Here is a 26,219-nt window from a genome sequence, read left to right as displayed (position 1 = left end):
TTTACTTTCCATGAATGATCTGCCTTATATGCTAGGCCTTCCCCTCGTAATCTGTCCCTTTACTGTCCCTTTGATTACAAATTTTAGCAATGACTCTAGTCATAATATGTTTGTCCAATCATTCTCTTTCGCTTCGATTCATTGCAATCTTCATTGGACATTTTTTACTCACTATTGTGTTGCAGATTGTTATGATTTGTTACGGGCCACTCCATCAGATCTTCAACAGTCTTCTATTGCACCATATTTCGAAGGCTTCCAATTGTTTACTCTCTGTCCTCCCACTGTACACACTTTGTGCCCATGGACCATGGAGAAGTGTGTTACAAACATATCTTTTGTGAATCGTATTATGGTCTTAAGGCTTGTATTTTTGGATTTGGCAGCTATTTCTTTTTATTATCTCTTGCAGTGCTTGCCACTTTTTTTTACAACTTCCTTCTTCACGTGTTGAAGGTTTGAAACAGCAAAATCTGTCAACTTCTTCTTGTCGAAGTTTTACATTTAGCCACATAGCATATTGTTCCAGTAATGAATTGGTTCACTTCTATGATAAGTTTTATCTCAACACTTAATGTATCATGCTAATTTTTTTCTTTGTGACAAAGAACTCACACATTGAGTTAATCTTTTAGTTCCTTCACAATTAGTCCCCCTACCCCAATTATTTAGAGTGTCAAACTCCCACATTTTAAGAAAAACTAGTTTTTCATGTATCTCAATGTTTATGATGTAATCTCTTGTGAACTATGTGTTGTACGATCATACAATATTGCAGGGACATTCCATGGTATATATGGATAGAGTCTGCACAATGTATTGGGAATGGGGCTTGTGATAAAAAAATTATAAATTTGAACGGAATACCTGATGCTGAAGTTTCAAGGCATGAAAAGTGAAAATTTAGTAAGCAATAAACTTTTTCTCCCATTATTTTTATCAGGGGTGTCAGTGAGAAAAAAATTTCAAAAGATCTGAATTTGTGTGTAAAATTTATTGGAAGTTGCTAAGTGCTGTCATTCTGATATGGAGGATGTATATAGTGTGAGACAATGTCTCACTGCAGCGAGTGACACAGATAGTTGAATTAAAATAACCAGTTCTATTAATAAAAAATATTCATCTATTTTGTTGCTCCTCTTTATTATGTATTGATGGCTCATTGTGTATTTTCTTTCTGCAGTTTATCTTTCCATAATTGTCTAGAGGATAATCAAGTTGATGTTTCGATAATAATATGAATTCTGGTGGACTTCCTGCAGAATTACACATATATTTTCAGTCATTTCACTTCACAGTACAAATCGGTGAAACACACACAACTCATTCTCCATCCATGCACTTCAAACTCGAACAACCCAACACACAAAAGAACATTGATTTACCTCTAATAACATGTAGTAAAGAAATTACTATCATATATCAATCTATTTGTTCAAAACAATCTTTGGAACATACATATCATTAAAAAAATACTATTAATAGTCTGTCTTTTTTGAGAAGTCCGTAATCATCATTTTAATTACATTAAGTATATGTAAACATTGACATTTAATCATTTTTCACATAGCTATTTAGCAGTGGATTTTTTATTTTTATGTCTTCAGTGCAGCATCATTTACTCCATATGATCAAAGATCGGTTAGTACATTTATCTCCCCACAATCAGTTTTATTGCAATAGCCCCACTTCCCTCCTACCCCTCCTCCCCCCCCCCCCCCCCCCCAAAGAAAAATTGAAAGCATAAAATGCAAGAGAAATTTTGATACAACATAATAAAACTGGTTGCCAACAAGTTTTGGACTATAGCAAATCAATATCAACAGTTCATTACATGATATACAGCATTTTGACTGCCTTAGCACCACCACTTCATTCAAATGAGGTCAAGAACAAAGTTTTGCTTTACCGAGTTCTTTTCTCACACATTTTCAAAACCAAATTCAAAGTTTGACCTTTCACCTGTCATTTAGCTCTCAAATTATTACCAACTATCATATAAAATATATGGGATAAGCAAAAGGGTGGTACCCATAAAGAGATTTTATTGTATTAGCATGACAGTAGAACTTGTATTTCATGAGAGTGTCTGTATACCAATATTTAAAAATCTGTCTTTGATAGGGGAAATATCATTAATTGGTAATGCCCTGTGATCAAAAGAAAACATCTTAGTCCATATAGAGTTATTTGAAAGTTAGGAACTTGATCTTTTTTCTCCTAACACCAATGAAATGTTTTTGTAACAACATTTTATACTGTCTTACTTATAAATGTACTTTTCATACAGAACATTGAACTCTCTGCGTATGAAAATATGCTGTAACAAAAATTATTTCTTGCTCTATTTTGCAAGAACTCCCCCCCCCCCCCCCCCCCCCCTTGCAACATGGCAGATGCTGCAAGGGTAGTACTGTCAGACAGGATCATACACAGAAGTTGTGGTGACATAAATAGCATAGACCCCGGAAATAAATGAGAGAGGAAAAAAAAATTGAAGAGGAACAGAGCCCAAATAGGAAAAAGTTGGAACAGAGTGCACCAGAAATTAAGATTGGGTACACCCAGCTAGGGAATCCACCACTTGCTGCGTGGTGTGCCTACCAAAGTCAGCAGACCCTCAACCTATTCCATGTGCAACATTACCAATTTTTATCACTTATTTTGTCTTTTACTGTCTGACTGTTACAAACATTTTGAATTCATTATTTTTCATATCACGTAATAGATTATACAATAACATATGAAAAATTGCCTTTCAAGCCTTTCAAATTATGTTGCAGGATGAGACAACTAGCTCATTCATACATGTTTCCTTGAAAACTGAATTATTTAGTTACTTATGTAAAAAATGCTGGTATAAATTATGTTAAAAATGTCGCTGACATTGAAATTTGTCACTGTTACACTTAAAATTCTTCTTTCACATCTACATAAAGTACGCTGAGTCAGTTGGGTAGCATGAAAGTTAGACACATACAAAATAATATTAAACATCAAAAAATATCTATCGTAAAAAACATAAGTAAATTATGTACAGTACAAGAAATTGCAGATATTTTGTGAGAAATGGTGAGCTGCATTCTACACACATTCCCAAAACTAGTACACAAGAAATGTTAAAGTTTTGTTGGGTGGCCAATAATTCCAGACAGCAAAAGGTCAATTTCATTTTCTATGTCCCAGATTCTTCTCACGTAAATATCATGATTAAAAATTTACATGGAAATGAATTGATAACGTGTTAATACGTTATAATCTGCAACAAGATATTTAGTACATGGAAGTTATTTCCTACCGATGCTAACTCTTTCTCATGGCAGTGGTATGTAATCATCCAGCCATTAAATAAAATTCTGATATTTTCAACAAACCAGACACAGCTCAAACTTTCATAAACATCAATCATATAATCAAAGGCTAATGCTCAACATCACTTTACCTACACTCCTTATAGTCATTTCTCAGAATTTTCTACAAAATACCTTCATAAACAAAAACACACTGCATTACAAAACTGTGTGAATAAGTCCCTAATATTTCATTTACCTAACATCATTATAAACCTCATAAACTTCACATACTCACTATAGTCCTCAATACAAAAGACCTTCATCTCTCACAGTACATCATCTCAACAAAATTCGTCAACATCACAAAATATTTCACAAAACTTCATAATACCATCAGTAAGCCTCAGATAGAAAGATTATTCTGCATTGTGATTCTTGTATTCTATTCTAGTAAAATATGTGTTATAAACCAAGAAAAATATATTGATCATTAACTTCACATAGGCCTGAAAAACAACTCTCTCTGGTATGTCTCTCCCTCACAGAGACACCACAATAATAACTGAGCTGACATAGCTTGTAAATTTCTTAAGTTTTCATTTTCAATAAACCTTTTTTATTCACTAAAGCCATAGATGCTTAGGCATTGTGATACTGGCTGACTATAGCAATATTTTTTCTGTCTGACTCATTTATGTAAAAAATTTAAATTTCTTTTTTTAATGCATATAAGCTCATCTGAAATTACTATTATCTTGGGGAACTTATCTACAATTAATTCCATTATATTGAGACAGTAGAAGACAAATACATAGTATAATGTAATTATAAAAAGATGGATAAGTAATTAACACACAAACCTTGCAGCATGGAAATTCAGATTCATAAGCAATATTTACAAGCAAAACCAATAAATCAAATAATCAATTTTGACATAGCAGAAAATTTTCCACATCTCAAATAGCAGTGACCTTCATCTCTCTTTATTTCACTGTACGGTGAAATCTGCCTGCAGTGTTTGTTTTCTCCTTTTCTTCAGTGTCATTCTTTACTTACAGTCAAATTAAAATAACCAGTTCTGTTAGTACTAAAAATTTTACTCCTTTTTGTTGCTCTTCTGTGTTATGTGTTGATGGCTCATTGTGTATTTTCTTTCTGTGGTGTATCTTTCTATAATCGTCTAGAGGATAATTGGTTTGATGTTTCGATAGTATTAAGAGTTCTGGTGGTCTTCCTGCAGAATTACACATATATTTTCAGTCATTTCACTTGACAATACAAATTAGTAAAACGTACACAAATTGTTCTCCATCCTCGCACTTCAAACTCATACAACTAACTGCACAAAAGAACAAAGATTCACCTTTAATAACATGTAGCCAAGAAATCACTATCATATATCGATCTATTTATGCAAAACAATCTTTGGAACATACATTTCATTAAAAAATAATTAATTGTCTATATTTTTTGAGAAGTCCATAATCATTGTAGTAATTACATGAAGTGTTTATAGACATTGACATTTAAACATTTTTGCATAGCTGTTTAGTAGTGGATTTCTGTTTTTTATGTCTTTGATGCAGTATTGTGTAGTTCATATGATCTAGGATTGGTTAGTACATTTATCTCACTGTAATCAGTTTTATTATGCCCTGGAACTCTTTAGACAGGCAACTTGCAACTGGGACCATCCACTGATTTATGTGTTTAGTAACTTACGTTGCCTCTTCACCATAGAAATTAAATGTCAATGAGGGTAATGAGGAATCCTCCCCGGCACCTTTCCTGATTTTTGCCTCTTTTACAATTCTATCAGTACTGCCGACTTTATTCTGCTTTGTGCAAAGAGAATTGGTCACCATTATATTCCTGTAGTTGATACTCTGCCACCTAAGAATGGAATTAATTTTATTCTATTCCGCAATTTTAAGACACTTCCAAATCTAGGAATCCAATTAATATTTCCTCCTTTCATCCAAATCTGTCCTCTTTTACTAGCCACAGTGCTAAAATTGTTTCTCAAGTGCCCCTATTACCCACAAAAATATGCTGGTCCTACCTACATATATATATATATATATATATATATATATATATATATATATATATATATATATATGGCTACTCTGCAAATCACTCTTAAGTGCCTAGCAGAGGGTTACTGGAACCACGGTCACACTAATTCTCTATTATTCCTCTCTCAAACAGCATGTGGGAAAAAACACCACCTATATATTTCTGTACGAGCTCTGATATCCCTTATTTTGTTATGATGATCGTTTCTCCCTATGTAGGTCGATGTCAACAAAATATTTTATTTGGAGGAGAAAGGTGGTGGTTGATATGTCATGAGAAGATCCCACTGTGATGAAAAATGCCTTTGTTTTAATGGTTTCCACTGCACATCTTGTATCATGTCCATGACTCTTTTCCTCGATTTCTCAATAATACAAAATGTGCTTCCCTTCTGTGAACTTTCTCAATGTACTCCATTAATCCTCCCCGGTAAGGATCCCACACTGTGCAGCAGTACTCCAAAAGAGTACTGGTAGGCAGGCTCTTTAGTAAATCTGTTCTGCCAAGAAAACACATTCTTTGGTTCACCTTCCCACAACATTTTCTATGTGTTCTTCTCAATATAAGTTGTTCATAATTGTAGTTCCTAGGTATTTAGCTGAATTTATGGCCTGTAGATTTGATTGATTTATCGTGTTATGGAAGTTCAACAGATTCCTTTTAGCACTCGTATGGATGATCTCACATTTTTCCTTATTTAGGGTCAGTTGCCAATTTTTACATCATATAGACATATTTTCTAAATCATTTTGCGATTTACTTTGATCCTCTGATTTTACTACACTGTAAAGAACACCATCATCTGCAAACAGTGTAAGATGGCTGCACAAATTGTCTCCTATATCGTACCTATAATAAGAAACAGCAGAGGACCTGTGACACTAGTTTGGAGAATGTCAGAAATCACTTCCATTTTACTTGATGACTTTCTATCAGTTACTACTAACTGTGACCTCTGTCATAGGAAATCATGAATCCAATCACATAACTCAGCTGAAATTCTGTAAGCACACTATTTGATTGCAAGCCACTTATGAGGTACAGTGCCATGATCTTCTGGAAAACTAGAAATATGGAACTGATTTAAAGTCTCTTGTTGACAGCATTCAGCACTTCATTTGAGTAAAGTGTTAGTTGTGTTTCAGAAGTACAATGTTTTCCAAATCCATGTTGGCTGTGTCAATAGACGGGTGTCATTAAGGTAATTCATAATGTTTGAACACAATATATGATCCAAAATCGTGCTGCATATTGATGTTAATGATATGGGCCTTTAATTTAATGGATTACTCATATTGCCTTTCTCAAAATTGGTGTTATCTGTGAAACTTTCCAGTCTGTGGGTACAGATCTCTCATAGAGAAAGCGGTTGTATATGATTGTTAAGTATGGAGCTCTTACATCAGTATACCTAGCTATTATACAGTCCAGACCAGATGACTTGCTTTTATTAAGTGACTTAAGTTGCTTCACCACTCCAAGGATATCTACTTCTAAGTTACTCACGTTGGCAGCTATTCATGATCTGAATTCTGTAATATTTATTTTGTCTTCTTCTATGAAGCAATTTTGGAAGTCTGTGTTTAGTAACTCCACTTTAGCAGTACTGTCATTGATAGTATTTCCATTGCTTTTGCCCAGAGAAGCCACTGATTGTGTCTTGCCACTAGTATATTTTGCATACAATCAGAATCTCTTGGGATTTTCAGCTAGGTTTTGAAACTAAATTTTGTTGTGGAAACTATTATACACGTTTCGCATTGCAGTCCATGCTAAATGTCAAGCTTCTATAAAAGATCACCAATCTTGGGAATTTTGCTTTTGTTTGAAGTTGACATGCTTTTTTTTTGTTGTTTCTGCAACAGTGTTCTGATCTGTTTCATGTACTGTGGGGGATCAGCTGCATCCTTTGTTAATTTATTTGATATAAATCTCTCCATTGCTGTCAAATGCTATTTCTTTGAATTCAAGCCACATCTGATCTTCCCTTACATTGTTAATTTGGAAGGAGTGGAGAATCTCCCAGGAAGGTGACAAGCAAATTATATCCGCTTTTCTGAATAGATATATTTTTGTTTACTTTTCGTAGATTTGAGAGTTAAGGTATTTAGTCTTACTACGAAAACCCTGTGTTCGTTAATCCCTGTATCCATTTTGATGCTCATTATTAGCTTAGGATTATTTGTTACTAAAAGTTCAGGTGTGTTTCCATAACTGTTTACTATTCGAGTGGGTTCATGAAGTAATTTCTGAAAATAATTTTCAAAGAAAGCATTTAGCACTGTTTCGGGTGATATTTTGTGTGTATGCCCAGATTTAGACTTATATTTTCACCAACATATCAAGGGTAAATTGATGTCACAGCCAGTTCTAATTGTAAAAAGGATAAAATTATTATTTTATTCCCATTGCCAATGCTAGCCCAAAGGAACTATCTGCTTCCGTTTCAGTACAAGATAAACTAGTTCTAACAGCAATAAACCCACTACCACCAACAAGATTTAACCTATCCTTTGTGAACACCCGAACTTATCTCTGGCTTTAGCTAGCTTTCAGATTTGAGCATCTGCACTTTCTATTAGTGCTTGGAGATCTGGTACTTTCCAACACAACTACAATAATTTACAACTGTTATACAGATGGTTCCTAGAGATATGTTCTTCCTGTCTTCAACATGAACCCTTCCAGACTGACGTCCTTTTTGTGTTTCCTCGATACCCTCTAACCTAAAAAACTGCCCAGTCTGTGCCACACAGACCCTGCAGTCTGTGTAGCCACCTCCTACTTGTAATGGACTCCTGACCTATTTAACTGAACTAAAAACGCCATCACCCTATGTATGGCGCAAGTTGAGGAATCTGCAGCCTACAGAGTCGCAGAATTGTCTGAGCCTCTGATTCAGATGCTCCACTTGGCTCTGTATCAGGGGGCCACAATTGGTCCTCTTGACTGTGCTGCAAATGGTGAGCTCTGCTTTCATGTTGCAAGTGTGACTGAAAGCCTTCATCACTTCAGATAGCCACTCAAAACCAGAGAGAATTTCTTCCAATCCAAAATGACACATAATTGGCACCAACCTGCAGTTGGCTGCACCCTGCTCTCTTCATGGCACTCGGAAGAATTCATTCCACTTGTGGAATGACTCCACTTAGTATGCACACGGAGTGAACACTGGCTTCCTTTCCCTCCTTGGCAGCCATATCCCTAAGGAGTCCCATAATAGGCCTAATACTATAGCTCCCAACTACCAAAAATCCCACTCTCTGTGACTGTCCAGATCTTGCAGGCTGAGAGGCTTTCTCTTGAAACAGGACAAGTGACTGCATCTGACCATGGATAGCACCTGGAAGCTGTTTGTCAGACTAACTAAGAAGGCCCTATATTCGGCACTCTGGGAAGTCTTTCGCTGCCTTCCACGCCTCGAGGTTATCTCCTACTCAAGCACGGGTGAGAGATCAACCTCATTGTGAGCAGTAACTGAACTGGCCACCAGTGCAGACCAATCGGCAGACTCATGGATCATATGGATGTGTGTTGGATTGCCACAGCCAGTCCACAACAGTGATACCCATCCACTGCAGCGTCAAGTTGGGTAACCAAAGCCAACACAGCCTGGAGCTGAGAGTGAAGTGTCACCAACTCAACTCGCATCCGCACACAGTAGTCACAGTCCCTATCACTACTAAAGATGGTCGAAAATTACACTGCACCAACAGACAAATGACTATCGATATGCGCTGTAGGAACTGATGAAAACACAAGAACTGTATCTAGTAAATTAGATTAACACACAGAGATTCAAAAACTAAATTACCAAAGGACACAGGTGAGATTAAATAATTTGCTCGAGTTTAGGAACTTGTAAAATGTCATAAAGCTAGTTCCTGTTCAACACAACCGAGAAAGCGAGAACTGTGTCTAGTAAATATTCAGTTTGCTCTCCTACTCTTTGATAAAATACTGATTGTCAGTTCAGCTCCAGCAGTTGCACTGTTGCGCACTGTGCTGCTTGGACAGGCAGAGAGCTGAGAAGGCTTGCTTGTGCTGTGGCAGTCACAAAAAGAAAATTGTCATTGTTTTGTTATAATAACACTTGCAAAATTCGTCATGTTTTTGTGTCTCAGCGTGATCGAAACAGGCAAACGGAAGAGAGTTGACACACCAAAGGGGCCAGTGGTCGGGCATCTCAGTGACGGAAGACGACTGTGCTCCTGTCCTATTCTGTGTATCCATTGCAGTGGCAAAGAACTATTGGAGCCATATGAGGAGATGGTTAGCTGCTGTGAACTCAAATTTGATGTAGAGTCTCTTAATTCAGATGACACGATCAAGCTGCAGACAGCAAATGTGGCCGATTTCCTTTGAGGATTGCCTCGGATTTGCAGTGAGAAAGCATTCTGGGAAGGACTACTATGTGACGGCTTCGGGGAGGTAGTGATCGATCTGCATAACTGGGTGAATAAGTAGAGGCCGCCACTGATCATCATCACTATGCAAATGGTGAATGTCTGTGGCAGAATTTTGGAGTTGAGGTAGCTCCTGGGCCACCCTGTGAAGGTGGAAACTCTCCCACACAACCCAGACCCTAAGCCCCCAGCTCCTGGGCCACCCTGTGAAGGTGGAAACTCTCCCACACAACCCAGACCCTAAGCCCCCAGGCTTCAGGTGTCTATGGAAAGCAGCAGAGTCCTGCAGCATGTCAAAGATTCGCCCCAGGGCTGTCTTGCAGGGATGCCAAGATGCACGTGCAGAGCTCCCCCACTATTTGACCACCAGTGGGAACGGGGCAGTCGCAGTTCACTATGTGGCCAGACTAGGTTGTCACAAGAGGAGAAGCCGCAGTTATCATAGGGCCATTGCTGTGCTGACAGTACGCAGCAGTGGGGACTGTCACAGCAGCACAAGGTGCTGCTGGTTCGATTCGGACTGACTACTTTGACGGACAGGTGGCAGTGACTCTGGTATGGAGCTCCACGACATCCATTACCGACTTAACCTACCCTTTCACAGTCCATGCCTTTATTACTCGTCCTGACTGTTGCAGATGCTTTTTTTTCCCATGGCATTTGCTGTGGCCCTTTTTTCTCCCTCTGCCCTTAACTTGCTACTTCTTAAAACATTTCTCTGCATCAGTATCTCTCGGTGGTACTGTACAGTGGATTCTCATATCCAGAAGTACAGAAGAATATCCTATCTGAAGATGAGCCTGAGAAGTCTCAAAAACTGGTTTATGAAAATAAACAAATATTTCAAAAGTGACTGGTTGCAGTTATCTGTATCATGTCCGAGGTTATCAGCCAGGACAGTGTTGACACATGCACTTTTGTGTGTTCATGTGCATGTTCATGTGTAATTAGAATACTCTTTCTGTCTGGTATCTCCTCCTTAGTAGCCGCATCTGGATATCTGAATGGTTTCACTGTTTTACCGAGGAGAAAGCCATTTTGACATTTTTAACAGATAACTGAATGCAGTAGGGACAGATAATATAATAACTTCTTGTTGCCTTCCACATCACAGTACTGCATATTTGTTACAGCAGGTCACAATTGCTGTACCATTAGTCCTGATTTCTACCGACTGTGATTTCTGGAAATATTACTGACTTCCTTGAGGATGAAATTTCACTGTACTCTAATCCAACACAGGGGGATACTGGTTCTAGTTCTGCACTGCAAGTTGTGTCAATCTCCTGCTTCCACTTGGCTCAGACACAGTTGCAGCCTTCACTGTAACTCTGGCAAGAACTCCTTGCGGTGTTTTAGCAGGTGGTCCAAGGTTTTCTTAAGGTGTTCCTCCTCCGTCACTTCCCCTTTAGTCGAGTCCCCATTAAAGATGGTGGAATTTGATAAAGAGATGCAGAATGGATATTGAGGATGGTCATTTTATCATGGATAAGCTTGCTACATCCTGTTGTATGTTTTGTATGGTTTTGTGGAATAATTCCTATTATCATTATATGCCCTTAAGTGCTCTGCAGCTAAATTCAATATTTACTTACTTTTAATGACTATTAATGTGCAGTTTTTTTGTGTTTTTGCTCAGTAACATCAAAATACTCACAGTGCAAATTGTTTGTATATTTTTAACTTTCTACAGGCTTATGGAATAGACCCATATATGCAACGTGGCCTTGAAATTTATGCAGGGCTGCTAGCCAAGGAACGGAAGTTTAAAGAACTTGAAAAAATAATCTCACCAAATATAAATATATCTGAATATGGCCCAGAACACTGGATAGCAATGGCATACTACTTTTATGCTTCACGGAAGAATTCAAAGGCCATATATTTTGCTCACAAAGTAAGAGGACCTTTTGCAATAGAAGATGAATGCAGGTTGCGCGTATCTGGCAATAGTCACCAGTATTTGGTTTTATATTATTTAATATTTTCTGCAAAAATTTTTACAGGCATGCACTCAGAACCCACGTAATGTCCAAGCACTTATTCTGAAAGGTGCTATACTTATGGATCTTAAGAAATACACGGAAGCAATTGTACATTTTAGAGAGGCAATGCAGTTGAGTCCTTATCGATATGAACCACATCGAGGACTCGTTGATTGCTATGTACTTATGCACAGATTGCGAGAGGCTTTAACAATGGCAAGCAGTGCATGCAAGCAGCTTGGTCAAACACCGAGAGCTTTGACAGTAAGTAGATAACAGATGTTCTACATTCACTTGTATGACTTTTTCCTAAACAAGTCACCTCTTTCAGCAAGACATTCCAGCGAATCTAGGCTCATACTTAGAAAGTGCTTGCCTTTTACTTTGTTGTAAATTTTCATTTCCATATAATGGGGTGTCTGTGCATGTAAGTTTACTCAATGAGTAGGAAGCACAAAATTATCTTTATTTCTCTTATTACATACCTTGTCGAAACAATTTTCCTTGAATAACTTTAAACTGCTGTGTAAAACGTTGGAAATGTCATAGATATATAAGGAGAGAATTGTTAATGATTTCAAAATTTTAAGCAAGGAGCAGCACGATTTCCTTGGAATTACAGCACACATTTCTAATGATTCTTTTTTGCACCGCAAAAAGTATCTATTAAATCTTATTTGATTGATATTTGTAGCACATTGTCCACTGCCATATATATGCCGTAATTTGTTCACCACTTTCTCTGTAAAAGTATCCCTCAGATTGTGTATTCACTGCTGCTCATTTTTAAATACCACCTTTCTGCAATTTTTCATCTTTTTTGTTTCATTGTAAGTAGCAAATCCAAATGAATGAAAGAAACAAGAGCTGTTCAGCATTTAATATCTGTTAAAATCTAGAATGAATGTAAACATGTCACAAGCACATCAGCAAATGTTCTGTCCACAGCAAACAGGACACTCAAACTTCAGTTAAGTGTACCATTTTCTATAGATATTACTCAACAATATGAACAGTTAATTCATCTAGAAATGTGAGTTTTCTATCATGTACATGGTTCCCACTATACATCTCGTAAGTGAAGCTATCATCAGTCCGAAGATTGAACACCACTGTGCTTGACTAAGTGTAGTCTTGTTGGAAATGGTATAGCATTGCCTTTCTCTGACCGCTGAAATGACGTACCCAGCCAGTTATAGAAGACCCTACTGTATAACGTGGACCCCTAACCACACTGCAACTTCGCATTTTTCATGTCACCAAACATTGCCAGAAATGAAACAACTGATAAGTGACTGAGTCCGATATAGTATTAGGGGTGACCTGGATAAAAAAAAGGAGCAGAAACTGGGCACAGGAATGTGGGGTTTGTGGAGGTCTTTCAGCACCATGATTAGCCCTGGGTAAACACTGCTGTAAGGCGTGTTAACCCTGAGCTGAACGGGATGCTCCAGACACCGGCAAAGTCTCACATGAGTGTTGTTCCAGTTGATGCTATTGGTAGGTGTGGTTACACTACACATGGCCTGCACCTTAATAGGAAGGGGAAAGATAGGTTAGCTTCTCTATTAGCAGATACTGTAAGAGGGGCCACAGTCACACAAGGGGTGATCCCTGTGGTTATTGGGACCAGGCAGAGAGGTTTTTTTAGGTTAAAGCCAAATTGCAGACAGACAACAACCAAGGAAAATAGAAGAAAAGAAACTTCATGCACAGCAAATAGGGATAAAGCTAAGGGTGGTATCAACTTACTTCACCAAAATATCAGGGGAGTAAAAAATAAAGTAGATGAGCTTATAATGTGTTTAGATGTTCTCAAAAATAAGAATGGGATTGATATACTTTGTCTGTCTAAGCACCATGTAACTGTGGGGATGGAAAATGTCAGTATACATGGGTATAATTTAGCATCTTACACTTGTAGATCTAGTATGGATAAAGGAGGAGTTGCCATTTTCATAAAACAAGGGAATAAATACAGAACTGTTGAAGTAAGCAAATTTTGTGTTGATCAGCATTTTGAGGTTTGTGCATGTGAACTTCAGCTAGATAATGTTGTGTTTATATTAGCAACAGTGTACAGGAGATTTGGAGCTATTCATAAAAAAAGTTTGACTCCCTATTATGCTGTCTGTCAGACAAAAAGGAGAAGTTATTAATCTGTGGCGATTTCAGTGTTAACTTTCTAAGCAATTCAGATATGGAAAGTGAACTAGAAGTGTTGTTAATAACATATAACTTAGAATCAGTGATAAATTTCCCTACTCATATAGCTCAGGACAGTAGTACTCTAGTAGATAATGTATTTGTACAGCAAGAAGATGTAGAAAAAACACATGCTTTCCCTGTGGTAAATGGATTATCTGTCCATGATGCACAACTGATAAACTTACAAAACCTAACAGGGTGTACACTTCAGAAACCATGAAGTGTGAGGGTGCTCAACCCAGTATCTATAGATCACTTCAGAGAAAGTTCAGGAAATGTAAACTGGGAAGATGTATATAATGAGCCAAATGCTAATGATACAGGTAGCATATTTCTTGCTAAATTTATATCCCTTTTTGATCATTGTTTTCCATAGAAAAGTACTAAATGTAACTCCACAAACTTTTCAAAGAAACCTTGGATTACTACAGGTATTAAAGTGTCTACAGAAAGAAAAAGAATACTGTATGAGACAGCAAGATCTAGTAAAGATCCAGAAGTAGTTTTACACTATAAAAATTACTGTAACATACTGGGAAAAGTTGTAAGGAAATCAAGAAATATGTATGTTAGAGAAGAAATTAACAACTGCAGCAATAAAATCAAATCAATATGGAATGTTCTTAGAAGGGAGACAGGAAAAGTAACCACTGGGGTATGTAGTATTACTGTTAAAGAGAATGAGTCTATCTTAACCAATAGTACACAGGTAGGCAATGTATTTAACAATCACTTCTTAAGTGTAGGAGAAAAAACTGGTGAGAGTAGTTCAAAAGAAAAAGCCAGGCAGTACATGGAAGAGTCAGTTTTGAAAAATTTTAGTCAGACTAAGTTTCATCCAACAACCTCTTGTGAAATAAGGAAAATTATTAAATCTTTGAAAAAGAAATGTTCTGTTGTAGTAGATGACATCTCTAACAAGTTATTAAAACAATCCAGAGCAATTACAGCTGATGTTTTGAGTCATACATGTAATGCATCACTGACTCAGGGTATTTTTCCAGACAGGTTAAAATATGCCATTGTCAGGCCTCTCTACAAAAAGGGGGAAACTACAGATGTCAATAATTACCAACCAGTATCCTTGCTTACAGCATTTTAAAAAATCATTGAGAAAGTAATGTACTCAAGAGTGGTTAGCCATCTCAATATTAATGGGATACTTAGTAAATCACAGTTCGGGTTTCAGAAATGCTGTTCCACTGAGACAGCAATATACAATTTCACTGTCCACATAATAGAGTCTTCAAATAGTAAAATGTCGCCAGTAGGACTGTGACTTATCCAAAGCATTTGATTGTGTGAACCATGACATTATGTTAGAGAAATTACAATTCTATGGTATAAATGGAACAGCATCTGAGGGTTTAAGTCATATCTACAGAACAGGAAGCAAAAAATCTCTTTATATACTTCAAGTGATTCAAAGGAGTTTGCCACTTCGTCTAACTGGGGTGAAATTACATTATGTGTTCCACAAGGTTCGATCATGGGTCCCCTCCTGTTCTTGATATATGTGAATGACCTCCCTTCTTAAGTGAAACAAGATGCCGAACTGACACTGTTTGCTGGTGATACAAGCATAATTATTAATCCAGTAAAAGAAAGTCTGATAGAAAATGATACAAATAAGGTTTTTGGGAAAGTTATTAATTGGGTTTCTGCGAATGGGCTTGCTCTGAACTTTGGAAAAACACAGTACATCCAATTTTCTGCTGCAAAAAGTATAATTCCTTCAATAAGCATAACACATCAAAAGAAGTCAGTAGCCAGGGTAGAGCATACTAAGTTTTCGCTAAAGCGACTAGGTTCAGCAACTTTTGCAATCAGAATAATTGCCAATTTTGAGAATGTAGAAATTAGTAAGCTAAAATACATTGCATACTTCCACTCTCTGATGTCATACGGAATAATATTCTGGGGAAACTCAACACTTAGGCAAAAGGTATTCACTGCTCAAAAGAAAGTAGTTAGAATAATGTGTGGGGTTCATAGTCGCACATCTTGTAGGCATCTGTTGAAAAGGTTAGGAACTCTTACAACTGCTTCACAGTACATGTACTCAGTAATGAAATTTTTTCTCAACAACATGGACCAGTTTAAAATCAACAGCGACATTCATGATAACAATACCAGAAAAAAGAAAGACCTACACTATCCTTTACTTATCCTTTCTTTGGCACAGAAAGGTGTAAAATATGCTGCTATAATACTTTTTGATAAATTACCAGATGAAATAAAATGTTTGACAGACAGCAATAATGGTTTCCAAAAACAAATTGAAATCATCATACCTCCTTGACAACTCCTTCTATACCATAGATGAATTCTTGAATATGAACATGAGTAAATAAATCTGGAGAAATAAAATATGCATTTTGTACCATTTTAAGGAATGGGATACATAATAGAAATATTTATGTATAACACTATAATGTAAACAAAAAAAAACCTGTTTCCTGTGCGCATTTCTTGTGCATTTGACACATTCCACATCATAATGGTTTTCCGTGCTATTGATCAATTGAACATGTAACTAACTAACTAACTAGTAAAATACTGGGATTGACCTAGCATCAAACTTGGGATCTTAGCATCTGTAGCCTGGCACTTTACCAGTGAGCTATCTAGCATCATCATGCATTTAATATCCTCTGTTGCACTTGAAAGTGCTGTATCATTATAATTTTTACTTAAGCTTTATAACAACTGACGAAGATAAATTTTCTTCATATCTTTGCTATTTTCCAGTTGTATGCATCTGTGCTAATGAAGGATCCTGTTACGGTGTGCAAAGCTAAAACGTACTTGGAAAAAGCCTTGGCACAAGATGAGACGTACTTATCTGCAGTGTATTTGCTTGCTGAAATATATGAACAGGTATCTATTGATAGTCCTAATTTCATTTTGTACTTTGCATATTCTCGGATTTTGCATTGAAGTTTTGATTTTTAAATGACTCTGGAATAATTATGTTTCTATTGATAGAAGGCTATGCAAGTAGCTGAAGTATGCACTTGTTTCATTTTTTACAGCTACTTTGAAGGTACTTCTTTGTTCTAGTGTGTATGTTTAGTCTTATAATCTGTCTTAATTTCTTTTCATTCATAGCTTTAACTAAAGCCATTTTTTATTATGTGTGCCTTTAGAGATTTTTGATGGAAGCTCTCATGTCACTATTAGTACTCTAATTGTATTGGTGGCTGAACAAGCCTGCAACAGTTCACCATAAACAGTAAAGTCTTAATCTTGTAAAGCATCAAATTACGCAATTCCCAAGGAAAGAAAAACCCTAACTAATACTGCTTGCCAGTTCCAGGTGTGGACAGCAATTGTGATACACTAAATGAACATGATGTAAAATAAATTACTACCCAAATGGTCAACAACAGATAAATTAATAGAAAAATTCAGTTTGTTTTTTGTAATCAGCAGTCTTTTTCTTTGTGTTGCTCTGAAGCAGAGGTGCTGGTTGTATCATGCAGACATTCACTTTTTTGCCTCATGGAATTACCTTTGTGGACAGCATAGAGGAGTAGGAATAGGAGTAGAGTTTTATTGGTCGTGGTATTCATATAGTACGCAAATAGTACATTCTGATGTAGGACAAGTCAATGTATAACAAAATATAATATAATCATTTATATATAATATAATCATTTCTACATTAAATGATCACTGAGTTACAATGTACAGAGCAAATATTGTACAAAGCAGAAAGAGCATGTACTGTACTGGCAGATTAATATTTGTATTACAACATCATTTACATGGGAAATCATTAAAGTTCTAATAACATTTACATGATACATCACTAAGGCAAAGACACAAATCATTAGTGGACTTCCTGAAGGAACTCGTGGAGTCTACAGAAGCAGGAATGAGTCAAATATGCCTTAGCAGTTGACTTGAAATTTGCTAGGTCATTTATTGATTTAAGGTTTATTATAAGTAACTTTCTTATAATACAGGGTTCCTTTTTTATTCAGGGTGGTGTTGGTGGGCTCTAAACGAAAGTTTTCTTTTTGCCTTGTGTTATAGGAGTGGCTATTTTCATTTTTCTGGAAGAGGGTGTGATTTTCCATTGAATATTTTTTCACAAACACGCTAATCTCATACACATATATACATGGAAGTGGGAGGATTTCTAGCTTATTAAAGGGTGGTCTACGGTTTAGTTCCATTTTACACCTTCCATTATTCTTGTAATTCTTTTTTGTAACCTAAAGAGCTTTTGGCTAAGGGATGAGTTACCCCAGAACATAATTCCATATTTCAGTTGTGAGTATATTAGGCGTAATACACAGTTTTCAGAGAATCTTTGTTGCAGCATCCCTCTAATATTCTCATTAAGTAGTATGTAGTGCTTAATTTCTTACAGAATTTTTCAACATGCATCCCCCATTTGAGATTATCTTCGAGCCATACTCCCAAGAACTTAATGTTGTCTACATTCTGAAGGTCTTTGTCACATACCTGAACCGGAACAGTTTTTCTCACCTTTTTTCACAATATAGAAATTTAGTGCCATTGTCTTACATGCATGTATTACCAATTTGTTGTGACTTAGCCAGTTTTAAATGATGTTCAGTGTCTCTGTTGTCGACTTCTGAAGCATTTCCATTTCTTTCCCACTCACTAGCACACTTGTATAGTCAGCAAACTGGATGATGTTCTCACAGAATTTGTTTAGGTAATTCACATATAACAGAAATAGAAGAGGTCCCAGAACTGAACCTTTTTGCAATCCATATTTAATGGTTTCATAGTTTGAATAGTGTTGAGTGAGTTTGATGAAATTTTGATGTTGCACTTCAGCCACTTGTTTTTGACTGCTTAGGTATGTCTTTATTCAGTTGTTAGATGTTCCTCTAATCTCCATGTTGTCAAGTTAGGCAATAGTTTTGTATGATCTATGATATCAAAAGCCTTAGAGAGATCTAGACATATTCCCATGACATTTTTACCACTATCTATTTTCTGAAGTGCTTCACTTAATAGTTCAAAAATTGTTATATCTGTTGATCGGCCTTTCCTGAAACCATGTTGTACTGTGGATAGTATTTTTTGCTCTCCCAGAAAAATCTACTACTCTTCTTTGAAAAATTTTTTTCTATGATTTTTGAGAATACAGATAGTAGAGCAATGGGCCTGTAGTTAGCCACTTCATCCTTTTTACCTTTTTGAAAATTGGTTTGAGCTTAGCTGTTGTTAGGCATGATGGGAAACTCTGGTTTGAAAGGAACCATTATAAAAGTGAGTTAATGGTTCAGTAAGATGATCTCCACATTTTTTTTTTAATAAGGCTGTCTGGGATGCTATGTATTCCAGTGGAATGATTCATTTAGTTCTGATAACTAACAGGACTTCTTTCTGGGTTGTTGGTCAGAGAAACAGTGAAATAGAATATGTTGGTATTTATAGATGATCTGGGAAGATTGTATTGCAAGCTGTGATTTCAGCAATTAATTGCTCATTAATATAGCTAAGATAAGTATTGAACACATTTGTATTTCTTTAGGATCATTAATTTCTTTCTATTACAATTCAATTTAATATTGGAATTTTGAGGAGAAACATTGTCAGTTTGCTGTTTCATTATACTCCATACGGCTTTCATTTTGTTATTGGAGTTATTTATATAGCAGTCATTTGCCATTATTTTAACTTATTTGATCACTTTTTTAAGTATCATTTCATAATGCTTAAAATATGCAAGGAATTCATTGGACACTAATGGAAGACTTGGGGATCTCATATAATCTTCATTTTTTAGTACGACTTTTTTATACCTGCTGTCAATAAGCAATTTTTTCTGTTAAGCCTGCTACACTTGATTTTCTGATGTTCAGCTGGAAATGACATGTTAAAATAATGTGTAAATATATCCATAAATATGTTGAACTTCTCATCCGTGTTTTCTTATCGGTACATTTCAGTCCAGGTTTCCTTCTTTAGTAAATTCCTAAGATATTCAATGTTTTGATGGCTGAAGGTTCTTCCTATTTTTATTGTTTCTGTGTGTTTACTTAAGTTCAGCACTGAAGACATTTCAAGAAGCTGTGCATAGTGGTCACTGAAGCCTGTGTTGAAGTTTCCAGCTGCAGATTCATGGCTTTCCTCGTTTATCAGTATCATATCAATAGTGGTGCTGGATATACTTGTAACTCTGGTACGGGAATTTATAATTGGGAGCAGGTTGTATGCTGCACAGATAGCCATAAGATCATCTCTATCGTTCAAAACTTTGTTAAAGTTATGCTAAAGTCTCCACATATAACTGTTTTGTTTTGGTCCCTGATACTGTCAGCACTACCTTCAAGCTGGTTAAAGAATATTTTTATGTTTGAGTTTAGACTTCTGTACAGTCAAACGATGACTGGTTTTATTCAGGTTCATTCTACAATAGAAATTTCAAAATCGCCTTCTTTTCCTAACTTTGAGAGATTTTAGGCAGCAATAGCTGATACTGTCTTTCAAAAATATACATGTTCCTCCATATGTAGATATTTTTCTATAGAAACGAGATGCCATAACATAATCCTGTATATTTGTGATTGCTAACATCTCATCAGTTAGCCAATGTTCATAGCCCATGTTCACTAAAACACATTACAGATACTTCTTTTAACTGATCTGACAGTAATACTACTAGCTCCTTAATTTTGTTTCGCAATGTCTGCACATTTTCATGGGCAATTATAAACTTGGGGTTTCTGCTTGCCATATCTGATTCATCACTTCTCTGCCTTCCTTTCACTTTAATCTGAAGAACACTTCTGGGATAGGTTCAAAAAGCTTTAAGTTGACAAAAGTCAGCTTTTGCAGATTTTGTAAAATAGATAACTCTACATCTTGTAGGCTGTAATTTAACAATTTTTGAATTGTAAACTTTAACTTTGTATTGCAATTATTCCCCAATAGTATTTGTGGTTAATGGAGAAACAAGTTTTATGTGCTGTTATTGTGAAAATCACAGTACATGACAAAAAGTTTTTCCGTATGTATGTAGATTTGGCCTCCTTGTTTAGAGTTCTGAATGTGGCTCATTTCAGTGCAGAAGTATTTTACAAGCCATTGTGTCAGTGGTACCTAATTTTCCCTGTACAGCATTATTGTTGTTGTTGTTGTTGTTACCATCACCGTCACCTTTATTAGTCACACTGGTGTACTCTAGGACTGCCACGTTTCAAGAAACACTGTGCTGGACAACTTCTCAATTGTACAGAAAGAAGAAAATGCTAATTGTTCACTACAAATATCATAAGCAATATAACCAAATTGTTCTTCCTATAATTTCTAAGCACCAAAATTTATTTTTAATATCTTATTAACACAAAAATAAAAAAGCCTTCTCTTTTTCATGCTTAATTTTAATGTCTGGATTTGCCATTTAAACATGAAATGGACTTTAAATGAACATTTACAGACAGTATTATAACTTCAATTCAAAGATCAGATAAAAAAAAGAGAGAAAAAATATTGAATAAAATACCCAACAGTAATATGATCACTGCTTTATATTTTAAAATGCATATTTTGTGTTGCTGTTTGCTGCTTTCAGTGGTCCTTCACTACTTCCTGTATTTTAGAAAATTCAAGAATTAACCACAACTTCCCCCCCCCCCCATGAATCATGGACCTTGCCGTTGGTGGGGAGGCTTGCGTGCCTCAGCGATAGAGATAGCCGTACTGTAGGTGCAACCACAATGGAGGGGTATCTGTTGAGAGGCCAGACAAACGCGTGGTTCCTGAAGAGGGCAGCAGCCTTTTCAGTAGTTGCAGGGGCAACAGTCTGGATGATTGACTGATCTGGCCTTGTAACACTAACCAAAACGGCCTTGCTGTGCTGATACTGCGAGCTGTTGAAAGCAAGGGGAAACTGCAGCTGTAATTTTTCCTGAGGGCATGCAGCTTTACTGTATGGTTAAATGATGATGGCGTCCTCTTGGGTAAAATATTCCGGAGGTAAAATAGTCACCCATTTGGATCTCCGGGCGGGGACTACTCAAGAGGACGTCGTTACCAGGAGAAAGAAAACTGGCGTTCTACGGATCGGAGCGTGGAATGTCAGATCCCTTAATCGGGCAGATAGGTTAGAAAATTTAAAAAGGGAAATGGATAGGTTAAAGTTAGATATAGTGGGAATTAGTGAAGTTCAGTGGCAGGAGGAACAAGACTTCTGGTCAGGTGAATATAGGGTTATAAACACAAAATCAAATAGGGGTAATGCAGGAGTAGGTTTAATAATGAATAAAAAAAATAGGAATGCGGGTAAGCTACTACAAACGGCATAGTGAACGCATTATTGTGGCCAAGATAGACACGAAGCCCATGCCTACTACAGTAGTACAAGTTTATATGCCAACTACCTCTGCAGATGACAAAGAAATTGAAGAAATGTATGATGAAATAAAAGAAATTATTCAGATAGTGAAGGGAGACGAAAATTTAATAATCATGGGTGACTGGAATTCGGTAGTCGGAAAAGGGAGTGAAGGAAACGTAGTAGGTGAATATGGATTGGGGGTAAGAAATGAAAGAGGAAGCTGCCTGGTAGAATTTTGCGCAGAGCACAACTTAATCATAGCTAACACTTGGTTCAAGAATCATAAAAGAAGGCTGTATACATGGAAGAAGCCTGGAGATACTGACAGATTTCAGATAGATTACATAATGGTAAGACAGAGATTTAGGAACCAGGTTTTAAATTGTAAGACATTTCCAGGGGCAGATGTGGACTCTGACCACAATCTATTGGTTATGAACTGTAGATTAAAACTGAAGAAACTGCAAAAAGGTGGGAATTTGAGGGGATGGGACCTGGATAAACTGAAAGAACCAGAGGTTGTACAGAGTTTCAGGGAGAGCATAAGGGAACAAATGGCAGGAATGGGGGAAAGAAATACAGTGGAAGAAGAATGGGTAGCTTTGAGGGATGAAGTAGTGAAGGCAGCAGAGGATCAAGTAGGTAAAGAGACGAGGGCTAGTAGAAATCCTTGGGTAACAAAAGAAATATTAAATTTAATTGATGAAAGGAGAAAATATAAAAATGCAGTAAATGAAGCAGGCAAAAAGGAATACAAACGTCTCAAAAATGAGATCGACAGGAATGTGCAAAATGGCTAAGCAGGGATGGCTAGAGGATAAATGTAAGGATGTAGAGGCTTATCTCACTAGGGGTAAGATAGATACTGGCTACAGAAAAATTAAAGAGACCTTTGGAGATAAGAGAACCACTTGTATGAATATCAAGAGCTGAGATGGAAACCCAGTTCTAAGCAAAGAAGGGAAAGCAGAAAGGTGGAAGGAGTATATAGAGGGTCTATACAAGGGTGATGTACTTGAGGACAACATTATGGAAATTGAAGAGGATGTAGATGAAAATGAAATGGAAATATAATGCTGCGTGAAGAGTTTGACAGAGCACTGAAAGACCTGAGTCGAAACAAGGCCCCGGGAGTAGACAACATTCCATTAGAACTACTGACGGCCTTGGGAGAGCCAGTCCTGACAAAACTCTACCATCTTGTGAGAAAGATGAATGAGACAGGCGAAATAACCTCAGACTTCAAGAAGAATATAATAATTCCGATCCCAAAGAAAGCAGGTGTTGACAGATGTGAAAATTACTGAACTATCAATTTAATAAGTCACGGCTGCAAAATACTAACGCAAATTCTTTACAGGCGAATGGAAAAACTAGTAGAAGCCGGCCTTGGGGAAGATCAGTTTAAATTCCATAGAAATATTAGAACATGTGAGGCAACACTGTCCCTACGGCTGATCTTAGAAGCTAGATTAAGGAAAGGCAAATCTACGTTTCTAGCATTTGTAGACTTGGAGAAAGCTTTTGACAATGTTTACTGGAATACTCTCTTTCAAATTCTGAAGGTAGCAGGTGTAAAATATAGGGAGTGAAAGGATATTTACAATTTGTATAGAAACCAAATGGCAGTTATTAGAGTTGAGGGGCATGAAAGAGAAGCAGTGGTTGGAAAGGGAGTGAAACAGGATTGTAGGCTATCCCCGATGTTATTCAGTCTGTATATTGAGCAAGCAGTGATGGAAACAAAAGAAAAATTTGGAGTAGGTATTAAAATCCATGGAGAAGAAATAAAAACTTTGAGGTTCGCCGATGACATTGTAATTCTGTCAGAGACAGCAAAGGACTTGGAAGAGCAGTTGAATGGAATGGACAGTGTCTTGAAAGGAGGATATAAGATGAACATCAACAAAAGCAAAACGAGGATAATGGAATGTAGTCGAATTAAGTCGGGTGATGCTGAGGGAATTAGATTAGGAAATGAGACACTTAAAGTAGAAAAGGAGTTTTGCTATTCGGGGAGCAAAATAATTGATGATGGTCGAAGTAGCGAGGATATAAAATGTAGACTGGCAATGGCAAGGAAGCGTTTCTGAAGAAGAAAAATTTGTTAACATCGAGTACAGATCTAAATGTCAGGGAGTCGTTTCTGAAAGTATTTGTATGGAGTGTAGCCATGTATGGAAGTGAAACATGGACGATAAATAGTTTTGACAAGAAGAAAATATAAGCTTTCGAAATGTGGTGCTACAGAAGAATGCTGAAGATTAGATGGGTAGAACACGTAACTAATGAGGAGGTGTTGAATAGAGTTGGGGAGAAGAGGAGCTTGTGGCACAACTTGACTAGAAGAAGGGATCGGTTGGTAGGACATGTTCTGAGGCATCAAGGGATCACCAATTTAGCATCGGAGAGCAGTGTGTGGGGTAAAAATCGTAGAGGGAGACCAAGAGATGAATACACCAAGTAGATTCAGAAGGATGTAGGTTGCAGTAGGTACTGGGAGATGAAGAAGCTTGCACAGGATAGAGTAGCATGGAGAGCTGCATCAAACCAGTCTCAGGACTGAAGACCACAACAACCACCACCACAACTTTCAAAATAGTTCACTTTTATTTGAACTTCTCATTTCACTAAGGCTATGATGATCAGATTTCTTTTCTCTGACCACAAGTTCATCATCACACTGAAGATTCCTTCAGCAAATGAGTTACTTGTAGTAACTGAAAATGTGTATGATACAAGACTACACCATTGGGAATGGGAACTGTCTATTGTGGTTTGCTGCTTTTAAAGAAATCCGTCCAAACCTGGTCTTCTGCTTTACTTTTATCAAGTCGAGCATATGCAGTCCAGAAATCATAGAATTCATTGTATAACCTGTCTTCATTCAGTGTGAGATCCAATTTGTTGATAACCTTTAAAACATACTGCTATTCCAGATGAAAATCATCTTGTTCTAATCCCACACTTTAACGAACGAGAGCAGTGGCTTTTGCGTTGAGTTGTTAGTGCTAATACATTGACAACACTGCGTGAAGTTACCATCAAAATCAGTATGGGACATATGAAGAATGCATCCATAGGACAGTGTGGCAAAATTTGACATTTATGGGCTATGGAAGCAGATGACTGACACAAGTGCCTGCAGCACATCTCCTGGGCTTGCGATTAGATCGGTTGAATCCTAGAAAACTGGAAAACCATGACCTGGTCAGATAATCCTGATTTCATTTGGTAAGAGCAGATGGGAGGGTTCAAACGTAGCACAGACCCCACGAAGCTATGGACTCTAGATGTCAACAAGACACTGTGCAAGATAGTTGTGGCTCCATAATAATGTGGGCTGTGTTTGCACGAGACAGACTGGTTACTCTGGTCCAACTGAACTGATCATTGACTGGAAATGGTTATGTTCAGCTACTTGGAGACCATTTGCAGTCATTCATGGACTTCATGTTCCCAAACAATGATGGAATTTGTATGGATGAAGATGCACCATGTCACCAGGCCATAAATGTTCACAATTGGTATGAAGAACATTCTGGACAATTTAACTGAATGATTTGGTCACCCAGATCATCAGACATTAATCTTATTGAACGTTTATGGGGTATAACAGAGTGATCAGATCATGCACAAAATCCTGCGCTGGCAATACTTTCTCAGTTATGGATGGCTATAAAGACAGCATGGCTGAATATTTCTACAGTAGATTTCCATCGACTTGTTGAGTCCATGCCATGTCCAGTTGCTGCAGTATGCTGAGCAAAATGAGGTCCAACACAATATCAGGAGGTATCCCATGACTTGTCACCTCAGTGTATGCTTTCCATTCAATGTCATAAGTTGCCTAATCAATCTTGATCAACCCTCCTCACCCTTTGAAATAAAATATGACTTGATGAAAGGTCAGTAGTAT

General features: G+C 37.0%; 1 protein-coding gene across 1 annotated transcript in view; it reads left to right on the top strand.

The window, feature by feature from the left end:
• The window catches only part of LOC126418733 (anaphase-promoting complex subunit 7), a 153,516-nt gene that overhangs the window by 89,242 nt on the left and 38,055 nt on the right, over positions 1 to 26,219 (top strand). The window contains exons 6-8 of the mRNA XM_050085647.1: positions 11,472 to 11,675; positions 11,785 to 12,027; positions 16,723 to 16,851. Of these exons, the coding sequence (XP_049941604.1) occupies positions 11,472 to 11,675; positions 11,785 to 12,027; positions 16,723 to 16,851 (576 nt within the window). The remainder of the gene's footprint in view (positions 1 to 11,471; positions 11,676 to 11,784; positions 12,028 to 16,722; positions 16,852 to 26,219) is intronic.

The sequence above is a fragment of the Schistocerca serialis genome, chromosome 9 (genome assembly GCF_023864345.2).
Source record: "Schistocerca serialis cubense isolate TAMUIC-IGC-003099 chromosome 9, iqSchSeri2.2, whole genome shotgun sequence".
NCBI classification, from domain to species: domain Eukaryota; kingdom Metazoa; phylum Arthropoda; class Insecta; order Orthoptera; family Acrididae; genus Schistocerca; species Schistocerca serialis.
The sequence above is the reverse complement of the archived record's forward strand: the minus strand, read 5'-3'. Positions and strand labels throughout refer to the sequence as shown.